This window comes from Scyliorhinus canicula, chromosome 7 (assembly GCF_902713615.1).
Source record: "Scyliorhinus canicula chromosome 7, sScyCan1.1, whole genome shotgun sequence".
NCBI lineage: Eukaryota > Metazoa > Chordata > Chondrichthyes > Carcharhiniformes > Scyliorhinidae > Scyliorhinus > Scyliorhinus canicula.
The window spans coordinates 87,628,438-87,641,391 of NC_052152.1; the positions used below are offsets into that span (position 1 = coordinate 87,628,438).

General features: G+C 43.9%; 1 protein-coding gene across 3 annotated transcripts in view; it reads right to left on the bottom strand.

Moving 5' to 3' along the window:
• The window catches only part of arhgap31 (Rho GTPase activating protein 31), a 133,148-nt gene that overhangs the window by 73,087 nt on the left and 47,107 nt on the right, over nt 1-12,954 (bottom strand). For all 3 annotated transcript variants that reach the window (XM_038802387.1, XM_038802386.1, XM_038802385.1), the window contains exon 2: nt 1,142-1,244. Coding sequence is in view for 2 of the 3 variants with exons in the window: in XM_038802386.1 (XP_038658314.1) it covers nt 1,142-1,244 (103 nt within the window). In the remaining variant the exon portion in view is untranslated. The remainder of the gene's footprint in view (nt 1-1,141; nt 1,245-12,954) is intronic.

The window sequence follows — 12,954 nt, forward strand, 5'->3', positions numbered from 1 at the left end:
GAAGCCATATGTTGCCTGAAGACTCAAACTATCTGTACAGACTGGTTGTCTCCTCTGGGGAATGAGGGTCATCATTCTGTCATTGTTAAGGAAATGTATCCTAAACCAACTTCATGAAGGTCTCTGTGGGATAGTAAGGATGAAAGAGATAGCCAGATGCTATTTTTGGTGGCCAGGGCTCAATACGAATAACTGAAGCAAAAACACGAAAGGTTACAGTCAACATGAAAAAGCAAATGCCAGAGTTTTGCCGACAACCACACAGAAATTAGCGTCCTCCAAAATGTTGAACTTATTGACTGCTGTGTTTGTTAATTATTCATAATTTAAACTTTGATTGTTAACGTTAAATTGTGTTTCATTGCAAGAACCTGCAATGTAAAGGAGGAGGTAAGTGTTGTGCATTCATGCTTGTTTCCAATTAGAACAAGGACACTTTAAGTATCTGATTACATGACATTTTGGTCACATCATCGGCAGTTTGCACGGGCAATTGTGCAGTTTATCCTAACAACCTGTAGAGTAAACACCTTTCTATTAAAGCGCTTGTTTGTTTGTATCTTCGTGGCCAGGCAAGCCTAGCCTTTAAAAATACCACAGGCAGTTGGGAGGAGGATGGGTGGAAGGAGAATGGGGGAGAGTGGAGGTGAGTAGTCGGGGAAAATGGAATGTGGCCAAATGGGTGTTCTGATGCAGTTTGCCAAATTGAGACTTTCCAATGTTGGGCTTGTCTAGTTGATGGTATGGTCAGTTTGGGTGATAGGATCATGATCGCAAAGGATGGGGTTCCTGGGTGGTGGTGGTGGCCGAGATTAATTTTGTTCAAGCTGTGGAGGAGCTTGTGATATATTGTCCAGAATGTGCCGAGAGCATTCCCTAGTCTAGCCTAACATTGTTCCAGTCTAACATTGACAAATTGCATAATAAAAGCCACTTATAGCCTAAGATAGGCAGGCTCTTTGGGCATCCAAACCTAGGTCCATTTGAAATTGTCACCAGCCTCTTCACTAGTGCTAATGCAACTTTGAGCCCTTTACTGCTCCCATTTACACCAGGTATTGAGAAACTTAAGAGTTCTAAATCCAAGTAATTTCAGGCTAATTAAAGCTCATGAAACTTTACATTACGAGTGATGCTTTACCTCAGCCTCTGAATATTGGATGTAATTCCCGAGAGCCTGTAGACGCCATCTACGATGCCATGTTTCTCAATGAATTCTGCACAGCTTTTGAGGACTTGAGGAACTGTGTGAAGAGAAGAAGTGACAAGTTGGTTCAGTTCTCAACATAATACTTTACCAAAACTTTTTTTTAATAATCGCAGTTACAAACATTAAATTACATGTTCTGGCAGCCTCTGAATGGAAATACATTTTTAAAATTTATCATTGTGATAGCATATCCTGGAGTGAATCATAACCCACAAGAGAAAACAGGGATAGGTTTGGAAAGAGCGTCAATCCCTTTTCATTAATCCATTTCCAAATATAATGAAGTTACAAAGTTTTTGCAGCACAGAAACAAGCTATTTGACCCTACAATCCATGCAGATATTTATGTTCTATTTGAACCTCCTCCCAGACCTCTTTATTTAACAAAGGGTCATCTAGACTCGAAACATTAGCTCTTTTATCTCCCTCCAGATGCTGCCAGACCTGCTGAGGTTTTCCAGCATTTTCTCTTTGGTCTCTTTATTTAACCGCTGATCTAATTTTCTTCAAATAGAACACAGGCCCTCTATACAGAATTGTATCAAGCAACATTGCCCACTATAGCTACTGCGCCATGCAAAGCTTCTGGCAAGTGATTGTACGGGGAGCAGTGCATATGTGGAAAAAGTAACTGTGTTAATGGCTGAAATTTCTAAGTGCCTGCTTTAAGATAAGATGCACTGAAACAAATGACACTCAGCAACAGCTATGAACTCATGTACAGGACTAAAACATGTTGACATTTATTGCAAAAGATATGGAATAGAAAAGTAGGAAAGCATTGCTAAAACTGTACGGGGCATTGATAAGAACACACCTGGAGAACTTTGTACAGTTTTGTTCTCCTTATTGAGGAAGGAATGTGCTTACAGTGGAAGCAGTTCAGTGAAGGTTCACCAGGCTGATTCGAGGAATGAAAATCTTATGAGGAAAGGTTGAGCAGGTAGAGCCCTTACATGCTAGAATCATAGAATCCCTGCAGTGTACAAGGCCATTCAACCCATTGAGTCTGAACCGCACTCCGAAAAAGTACTCTACCTAGACCCACTAACCCGCCCCATCCCCAGAACCCCATATCCTAACTGACTCATCTTTGGACACTAAGGGGCGATTTTAGTATGGCCACTCCACTTAACCTGCACATCTTTGGACTGTGGGAGGAAACCGGAGAACCCGGAGGAAATCCATGCAGACACGGGGAGAATGTGCATACTCCACACATAGCAGAGGTTGGAATTGAACCCGAGTCCCTGCACTGTGTGGAGTTTAGAAAAATGAGGTAATATTATTGAAACCTGTAAGATTCTGAGGAGCTTGACAGGCTGGATGGTGAGGGGATGTTCTTCCCTGTGAGGGAACTTAGAACTCGGAGCACAATTTAAAGAAAAGCGGGGGGGGAGGGGGGGCTCCCATTTAAGACAGAGATAGGGAGAAATTTTCTTCTCTTAAAGGTGGTTTCATGATCTTATTGAATGATGGAGCGCATTTTTCCTGCCTGAGGAATGCCAAAGATTAACCACCCCTGAGAGACCAAATGGCACATTCTTCTATTTTTTATGACCTTATGATCTTCCTTGCCATGAAACTTGGTGCCATTATCCAGGCAACATTTGAATGAGTCTGAGATTAAATGACATTGACTGTTCCATATTACTGTATAAACACATTTTTTTATACTTACTTTTGTGGTGAATGTGATTCACACCGGATTATAATCTGTATATACATGTGCCTATAATGTAAGTACAGTGGCACTACCTGACCACCAGGGGGAGTAGCTCTGGGAATGCTCGAGAATTGTACTGGGCTTCTCCCTTGGTTCCGCCCAGGACTCCTCCCCCTGGAGCTGCTGTATAAAGATCAGTGCCACATGGTCAGCCGGCCAGTTCACCGAAAGTTCAATGGCTAACCGGCTGGCTCTGTTTTAAGTATATTAAAACCGCTATTCTAATCCTACAAGCACGTGTTCGTAGAATTGTTGGTTCCAACAACTTTAAAATTACATTTTTAAAAATAATATAATAACATGCAATGTGAGTCATTGTGTCATTTATTGCAATCATATTTCTGTGAGAGAACTGCTGTTGCCGGTGGAAATGTGCCCCAGAAGAAAACTCAAGCGGGATTCAGGAGGCCTTCAAAATGGCTGAAGCAATTTCTGAAATTTCTGAAAATGTCACTGTGACTGATTTCAGATATACTGTGGGTTCTAACTCCAGTATCTGTGGAGTTCAGAGACTAAGAGATGAGACATGCAGTAAACAGGTTTCCAGAATTTACTGAGGTACCCTAAAGGAATGGAAGTGTTTTCCTGGCATCTACATTGGATTGAGAAAGGGATTTAGGAATTCGTTCACCCTCAGAGCTGCTTCAAGCAATTCCTGGCAGAATTTAAAAAGACACCAGCAATAGCCACAGAGTGATCAATGGAAATGAATGCAAAACAAATCTCTTGAAATAAAACCCTGGTTTCAGGGCCTGCAAGCAACCACCTCAACATCAAGGAGTGTGGACGGAATATATAATACTGTGTGGAATCTCCCATTTCGGTTTTATTCAATGTTTTCTTAACATAACGCAGCCAGACCACTGAACACAATACTGCAGCACACAACAGGGTGACTGGGTTGCGTATTGAACAAACTCTCAGCATTGTTAGAGTCAACACTGCACCCTCACCCCCGCCCGCTGAAGTTGAGACTCCTGTTAGCGGAGGATGCGATGGAGCGCTGCCAGCTGGTGTTAGTTGGGTTGCATCATGTGTGAGTGTGCTCACTGTGGTTGGAACACAGCTACAAACAGCAGGAGAGGAAGATGGTGAGACAAGTGACTCCTGAGGCTGTGAGACATGGCACACTACACAGGCAGGTCAACATGATGCTCACTTTACTTGATATTATTTTCACTTCACTGAGAGTTCAGTTTAGAAATTGCAATAAACATTTTTGTTCTTTAAAAAAGAAGTATCCAGCCGTTTCAGTGAATACTTTACAGGGAAGTCAAATTGCAAGATTTGTAGCCAGGAACTTTTTTTTAATAAAGTCTGAAGTTTTTGGATTTAAGTCTCATTCCAGGGTCTTCAACACATAATCCAGGCTGGTAATTCAGTGCAGTACTGAGGAAGTGCTATACTGTCTTTTGTTTGAGATGTTAAAATTAAATTTCAACTACCCTCTCAGGTGGTTGAACACAGGATAAGTTGAAGAAGAGGAGAGGACTTATTTTGGTACGCTTGGTGAATTCTTCTCTCAACCACACCCCTAAAACAGATTCTCTCTTTATTTCTCATATTTGCTGTCTGTGGGAGCTTGCTGTGCACAAATTGCTACCGCAGCTGGACTACAAAAGCACTTCATTGGCTGTAAGGAGCTTTGCAGTGTCCCAAGGTCATGAAAGGTGCTATATCAATGCAACTTTCTTTTTTCCTTTAATGTTGTGGTTAGTGACAGGTACTGTTCAAGAGGGGTGAGAATCATTGTCAGCTGAGCATAGTGCTCAAAATTGGGAAAAAAGGGCTGCATGCTGATATAACCTAACGATTTAAAAACCTCATGACTGTAAAGGTGATTTAAACTGAGAAGGGCTAGCGTTTGTTGCCTGAATATCCAGATCAATGGTGCTTACCATTGTTAATGTGTGAAATGCACTGTGGGTGTACCTAAATCACATGGACTGCAGCAGTTCAGGAAGCAGCTCACCACCACCTTGTCAAGGGCATTTAGGGATGAGCAATAAATACTGGCCTCGCCAAATCCACATCCCACGAATTTAAAAAACTCAGATAATTAGAATGAAGTGACTTTGAATTAAGGCAGCACAGATGTACAACATGTGAACTGAAAAGAGACCAAATTGGATATAATGAGAGAATAGCAGAATGTTACGGCAGTAACATACGTTCTGCTAAACATGCATGCCCATCAGAAAGAGTACATTAATTTTTTTTCAGTGTTATTCTCCAAGTGCGGCTGTGGGTTTGGCACTTTTGTCACCACCTCATCCCCTGCTTTACGTAATTGCTAAATAGAGATTTCAAACGCTCTTTCCAGAACAAGCAGGAAGGTTGAGGTCACAGGAAGTGAAAACTGGTTGTTTGTTTCAGCAGAAAAAAGCAACACACCCAAAATTTGAATGTTCCGCTGGTGTTGAATGCAGCCGCACATTTTGCAACAGAATTATGCCCTCCATCTCAAGCTGCAGTGTGGGGTAAAAGGAATTATATAGATCTATTCCTAGATTAGAGGGAGTCAAAGTAATTTATGGGAAAAATAGGGAAGTTGGCCTTACACTATTTCTGATTGATTTGCATGTTTTGTAAGCACATCCTCTATCGTTTATAAAATATACGAGCAGAGACTGGTAAACATCAAATTAATATCTTTGTTGCAACAGTACAGGGGGCGGGATTCTCCTAGCCCTGGGCCTGGGCCGGAGAATCCCCGCGAACGGGCCAGGCCGCCCCGACGCCAGCACGCGATTCTCCGCTGCGGAGAATCGGCACCATTGGCACCGGCATGGTTGGCACAACGCCGTTCGTGAGCCACTCTCCGCGGCCAGCCCACCGATTCTCCAGCCTGGATGGGCCAAGCGACCATAAGAAAAGAGCCGAGTCCTGCCGGCGGTGTTCTAACCTGCTCTGAGCTGGCGAGACCTCGGCGTTGAAGAGTAGGGTAGCGGCCTGTTTGGGGGGGGGGGGGGGGGGGGGGGGGGGGGGCCTCCGATGTGGCCTGGCCCATGATCGGGCCTCTGTGATTGGGGGCCTCCTTTCCTATGCGCCGGCCCCTGTAGTCCTGCACCATGTTGCGTTGGAGTCGGCGCATTGAAGCAGGCCACTGCGCATGCGCGCGTTGGCGCCGGCGCAACTGCGCATGTGCGGATCCCGTGGTGCACATTTCGCGCTGGGATCGGCAGCTGGAACGGCGCAAAACGCTCCAGCGCCGTGCTGGCCCCTTGTAGAATTAATCCTGGGAGCGGCCCGTTCATGCCATTGTAAAACGTGACGGTGTTTACGACGGCGTGGACACTCTGCCGCAGGATTGGAGAATCCCGCCCAGGATTTCCCCCCCCCCCCCCCCCCCCCCCCCGTGGCATGTTTTCCAGCGGAAGCAGCTCGCCATTGGCAACTGGCCATTTTGTGTGGCTTGCCAGTGTCGCCATTGGGGAACCTGCTGCGGTTCCAGCAGGAAGGGCCAGAGAATCCTACCCAACGTTTCCACGTGTAAAAACAGGCCGAGGAGTATTGAGCACAAATTTTGTCAAGGGTTTGGGCTTTTGACTTGTTTCTAGGTATGGAACAGAAATGCCAAAATGGGAACTGTCTCCTTCTGACTTGAAAAGGCAGGTTTATCTCTGTTGGACTAAATATTATTAGAGATACATTTCCTTGAAATGAAACAAAAATGAAATGAAAATCGCTTATTGTCACAAGTAGGCTTCAAATGAAGTTACTGTGAAAAGCCCCTGGTCGCCACATTCCGGCGCCTGTTCGGGGCCTGAAATCTGCCTGTTAAAACTTCAGCATCGATCTTCGAAGAAAGTAAGTTCCTAATTATCAAAGTTGCTCCATGATAAGGTTTGTGTTTAGGATTCATGCTTCGGAGCAACATCATAATCACTCCTTTCTCGAGACTAACCTAAGGCTGAATTTTCATCCTTGAGGCAGGGAGCAAGAATTGGAAAAAACCTGTACCTCCTGCATCAGGAAAAATTGCCTGGGAAGACGGGACTTTCATTCGGGGACACGGTGGAGGTGGGGGTGATGGGATGCAGGTTGCAATTGAGGTAGCTGACCCCGGTAAATGTTCGGAGGCAGCCCAGGGAATGCCAGTTGCTGAGGCGGGCAGCTTAAAAAGACCCAGCTATGGGCTGTGGGGCTTCATCTCAGTTATAATGGAAAAACATAAGGCCCTCTAGTCCTCACCCCACAGACCTCCCATGCCCCATCAATGCCACCTTATGTCCCCCCCCCCCCCCCCCCCACCGCCCACCTATGGCCACTCATGCTTCCATGTCAAGCTATGGAACTTCCATAGCCCCTTCACCCATTATACATTGTATAGAACCAATGAGTGCTACATTGAGAATAGGATGCGTAAAAAATATTGTTTTTACAAAACAGTCATTGATGGATAATGTTCCACTTTCTGAAATAAAATCACATTTTTTAAAGTGTCAAACATGCTGACCCTTTAATATATGATTAGCTGAAACTGCAAGTATTTGGATCCTCTATTTTGTGAAAATAAGCATTGTACAGAAGATATCAGAGAGCCAGAGCTGTCAATCAAGCAATGCTTTCTCTAAGGCTCAGCTGTTTCAGCAGTCTAATGGTTTTCTGGGCTCTAAGCCTAGAAAGCATAATGAGGTTGGCCCAGAAATCTATTTGACTATGGAAACAGCTGAACCATAAGGAAACATTGTTTGACAGCTCTGGCTCTGTGATTTCTTCTGTCAGTTGCACAATATTTATTTACACACATTTAAAGAATTCAAGTGCTTTCAGGTTCTGCTATTGATACATTAAAGGGTCTGCATGATTGAAACTTTTATTGGCCCATAGTAAAAATTATTTTTTTCTTCAGAAAGTAGGAAGTTAGCGATGAATGGCTAGTTCTTAAAAATACATTATTGTCACTATAGGGTTCATTGGTTTTCTACCGTGTATAAAAGATGAATGGATGTGGAGGTGCCCCAGCTTAGAATAAGGCATAAGGGGTTCCTGGGAGTATAAAAGAGTCATACCTAGGGAGGGAGAGGCATGAGGGTCCATTGGGAGTTCATGGGGTGCATACCTGGCATGGGAGGCATGAGAAGCACTGTTGGGACTTAGCTTTCAAAAGGCTCCCACATGCAGACTATGATTAATCATAGAATTATAGAATTTACAGGGCAGAAAGAGGCCATTCGGCCCATCGAGTCTGCACCGGCTGTTGGAAAGAGCACCCTACTTAAGCCCATGCCTTCACCCTATCCCCGTAACTCAGTAACCCCAACTAACCTTTTTGGACACAAAGGGCAATTTATCATGGCCAATCTACCTAACCCACACGTCTTTAAAGGAAATCGGAGCATCCGGAGGAAACCCACGCATACGCGGGGAGAACGTGCAGACTCCGCACAGACAGTGACCCAAGCCGGGAATTAAACCTGGCAACCGCGTGTGCATCTCGAGCTCCAGTCCTCCTAGTGCTCCAACTGCCTTGATACACACTGGGCATTTCCCACCAACGGTCTTTAAACTGACCAAAACAGATAGAAAAATACTTCGTATTATTTTTATGGATCTAATTGGGATATCAATAAATATTTTAGGAAGCTGTTGTAGCTGTACGTTTGCAAATTGTAATTAGAAGAAAACATTCCCATATATAATAAAGTGAGCTAATTCTATGTTTTGATGCACAATCGTAAGTATTTTATGAGTGTATGTTCCCATATATAATTTACGAAGTTACAGAAAATCCTGCATGTTAAGTTCCCAAGGCAGGAATGTAGGTCAGGGGTCAAGCCTACTTATCCTCTCATGGGTTCTTTGGTCTATGTGGCCTGGTGTCCTGGTGATCATCTTGGTTTGAGAATAGTGTCCTTAATGGTTAATTACACAATTGCAGTGTAATTAGTTCCAAGTAAGTTTCCAGGAAGAGACTCCATCCTGATTGTTACCTCCCCAGTTCCAGGAGAAGACCAAATGGTACTTGTTTTGATTGGCATGTTTCCCACACATGTTTCAGCCACGTGTTTCTTGTAGGAGAAAGTTCACTAGGTCACAACGAGGATACATCTTGTAGCCAACAATAAGACTTGTGTTAGTCTGCTCAGTGAGAACCTTTCTCGCCAGCTCACCAGTGAGAATATCAAGCCAACACTAAAAATATCTGAATCAGTTGTAGGCCATTCGGCCCCTTCGAGCCTCCTCCAGCCTTTAAAAGACCATGGTGATTTGATTGTGGCCCCAACTCCACATTCCGCCTACCGCGATACCCTTTGACTCCTTCATTAGTCGACAATTATCTACCTCTACCTTGAAAATTTTCAATGGCCTTGCCTCCATTGCTCTCTGGGGAAGAGTGCCAAAGACTCTCAGCACTCAGAGAAAGAAAACTCTCCTTTGATGTATCTTCTGGTCTGCCAAAGTCAATGGAGTATTGAACAGCTCACTGCATTTTATGACCCCACCCCCAGCCAGGGCCAAATTCCAGGACCCCATTTCTGCCATGTCTGTTTTTCAGTAGAGCCTTTGAAGTGTGTGATGGGGTGGTAAAATACTGCCCCTCATCTCCGCCTTAAATGCTTTAAACTGTGTCCTCTAGTTCTGATCTCTTCCACAAGGGTAAACCTCCTTTTAGCACACACCCTGTCAAGTCCCCCAGGATCTTATATGTTTCAGCTGAGCTGGGTTCCTGGATTCATAGGGTTGTACTGGACAGCGATTGTTTGTTAGCAATCACTCTGTCGGTTAACATGCTTGCCTCCAAATTGCTAGATTCTGCGCTCAGCGCCAGTGCTTGTGCATAAAAAAATCAAGGCTGACACTCCAGTGCAGTATTAATGGAGCAGTCCACTGTAAGAGGCCCTGTCTTTTGGATGTAATGCTAAACCGAGGCAGATGTAGAAAAAATAACCCATGGCACCATTTTGAAGAAGAGCAAAGAAGTTATCCCTGGTGTCATGGCAAATATTTATCCCTCAAAGATCCATCACTACAAATTATTGGATGATTATCATTGCTATTTTGGGGATTTTGCTGAATGCTATGGTGTGCTCCATGTGATGTGTAAATCTGAGATTGGCTTTGTGTATTTTTCTTCAGGTCTTGGTGTTTGTGGCTCTAACACTATCTGCACTGTTTCCGTTCCCCCTGCTTTGGACTAGGACTCATTGTTGGGTTCGCTTTATAACCCACACGAGACCTACGGGGTTGGACCAATCAGTCTCCCCATGAGTCTCGCCAAATACCAGCCCCCCCTTCTGAGGACAGCCTTAAATCATCCATGGTTAAGTTCTGTGCAAAGTCAGTTAGTACTGACAGCACAGACCCGGCTGGGATCTGATGTATATTGTGTTGTAATAAGCCAAGTTTTCTCCAAATTTCTTAGTTTGGATTAATTTGTGGTCTACAAAACTTTAGGCTTTGGAACGACACACAGGATGGAGAGCAGATTAAAAGCTAAAGCCTTGCAAGGTTCTCGAGATAATATTTCACCTAGGGATAGTAAAATATGTCAGCGAGCTGAAGGATCAGTCTTGGCATTCAATAATGGAGAACGGTCATCCCTTTTTCATGTTAAGCTCTTCAGCAAGTTTAGTGGAGCCCTCTTAGGAGTTTGCCATTATAAAAAATTAGGGAAAGGGTGATAGACCCAGGAAGATCATTAGGGAAGTGCAGGTTAGGTTATGGGGTTATGGTGATAGGGCGGTGAGTGGACATGGGTAGAGTGATCTTTCAAAGGGTCGGTGCAGACCCAATGGGCCGAATGGCCTCCTTCTGCACTATAGAGTTTCTATGATTCAATGATACTCTTATTAAACTTACTGGTCTTTTAATTTAGATCAATCCTATTGTCTGCATAAAAACATCCTGATTCTAATAGGGTATGAGTGAAATCCAGAATATTCATCATAATCCTGGCCTTCACAGCCAAAAAAATCCTTCTTCCCAGCAGTACAGTAACTGTCAAGCTCAAGGAATATTTGATCTATCTCTGTCCATATTTATCTCTTTAACTTGATGTAGAATTATCCCCCAAACAACATTATGGTGAATTATCCTGCATTGTAATTCACACTGTATTGCATTGCGTTGTATTATGTCCTTGTGGGCTCTGTATGTGAGCCGTTGCGCGGCTCTGCCCATAGGGGGAGATGAGGAGCTTGTACTGGGCTTCACCCTTGTCTCCGCCCATGGCTCCTCCCACTAACCGGAAGTATAAAGTGCTGCTGCCGTAAGCCTGCTCTCAGTTCCTCTGGTCGCAGGCTGGCTCAGTTGTAAGACTATTAAAACCACAGTTTACTTCCAATCGTGTGTCTAGTGAATTGATGGTCACATCAAACATGATAGATTAAGTGCAGGATTTACCAGGATTTACATCTTCAGTGCACTGGAGATAAATGACCCGAGAGGGGTATTTCTTTTTAAAATAAATTTAGAGTACCCTTTTTTTTTCCAATTAAGGAGTAATTTAGCGTGTCCAATCCACCTAACCAGCACATCTTTGAGTTGTGGGGGTGAAACCCACGCAGACACGGGGAGAATGTGAAAACTCCACACGGACAGTGACCCAGGGCCGGAATTCGAACCCGGGTCCTCAGCGTCGTAGTCCAGTGCTAACCACTGTGCCACCATGCTGCCCTCTGAGAGGGGTATTTATAAAAGTTCAATTGCACATCTGTGATTTGAATGAAAAACATATGGACCTGTCTCTGCTATTAAAATATAATGAACAGAAGTTAGATATTCTTATAATTGTCATTATATCTAATGTTATTCATTTTAAGTTAAGGTGCTGGGAAAGTCCTAAATCCCAATGTCATATTGCTTTATGCTGTCTGATCCCATGCTGTTTGGATTAAACCATAAACTAGATAAAATGCATTCTTAGGATTATCAAATTAGGGATTACTGGAAGCTCCTAATGGGATGAACAACCTAATTGGGAGATAGTTGCTTTATCATGTTCATTTCCTTATGATTTTCCAGCCTAACTTGACTTGTTCTCTGAATGCACAGCTCAACAATGTCACAACCAACACCCATTAAACAATGATCCCAAAGTATATCCTAACACATTAATCGACAACATCGGACGATATAAAGGACAAACTTGAGAACCAGTTATGAAATGTTAAAACAAACAAAATTGCAAGTTGACATATTCAGTTTCACAGCTGCACTACCTGGGAGAGGTTAGCAGCGTTTCTGTTTAAAAGACTTCTGTATTGAAAGCTCATGTACAATGATGGGTGGCTGGGGTGATTCATCAATGTTTCTGAACGCCGGAGCTGGTCACATGTCTTTAACCCATTTAGAGATGGTCACATGTCTTTAACTTAGTCCCATCCACTTCCTGTCCAATGGTTCTCACTATATCGGAGAGGCTGTGTCTCCCTTCCCTTTCTGAAGTCCGGAGTACAATTACAATTTCAAGCTCGGAAAAGAGACAGACTGTCGAGGGACAGTGAGAGAACAAGACTGGAGAGAGAGAGAGAGAGAGAGAGAGAGAAACTGGAGAGGAAGGATAAAGAGACAGGCGAGAGATAGGGAGACTGCAGATACAGACTACAGTAAGAAGTCTTACAACACCAGGTTAAAGTCCAACAGGTTTGTTTTAAATCACTAGCTTTCGGAGCACTGCTCCTTCCTCAGATTCACCTCCGAAAGCTAGTCTTTGAAACAAACCTGTTGGACTTTAACCTGGTGTTGTAAGACTTCTTACTGTGCTTACCCCAGTCCAACACCGCCATCCTCACATCACAGAAACAAACTGGGAGAGAGAGAGACTGGAAGAAAAATAATCTTGGGAAGAGAAATATACAAAGACTAGAGAAAGAGATTGGAGTTAAACTGGGTTGGGGGAAAGAGAGAGAGAAAGAAGAGGCAGTAAAATTGAAGCACAGGGCTAATGCCGATGCTGCTTTCTTCCTCCCCACCCCCACCCCCCGTGTCTGACAGCGGTAGAACTGGAGACTGACACAACAGTCAGCTGCTGATACAGTCACCAGGCCTCTGCAGAAGAGAAAGAAAAACA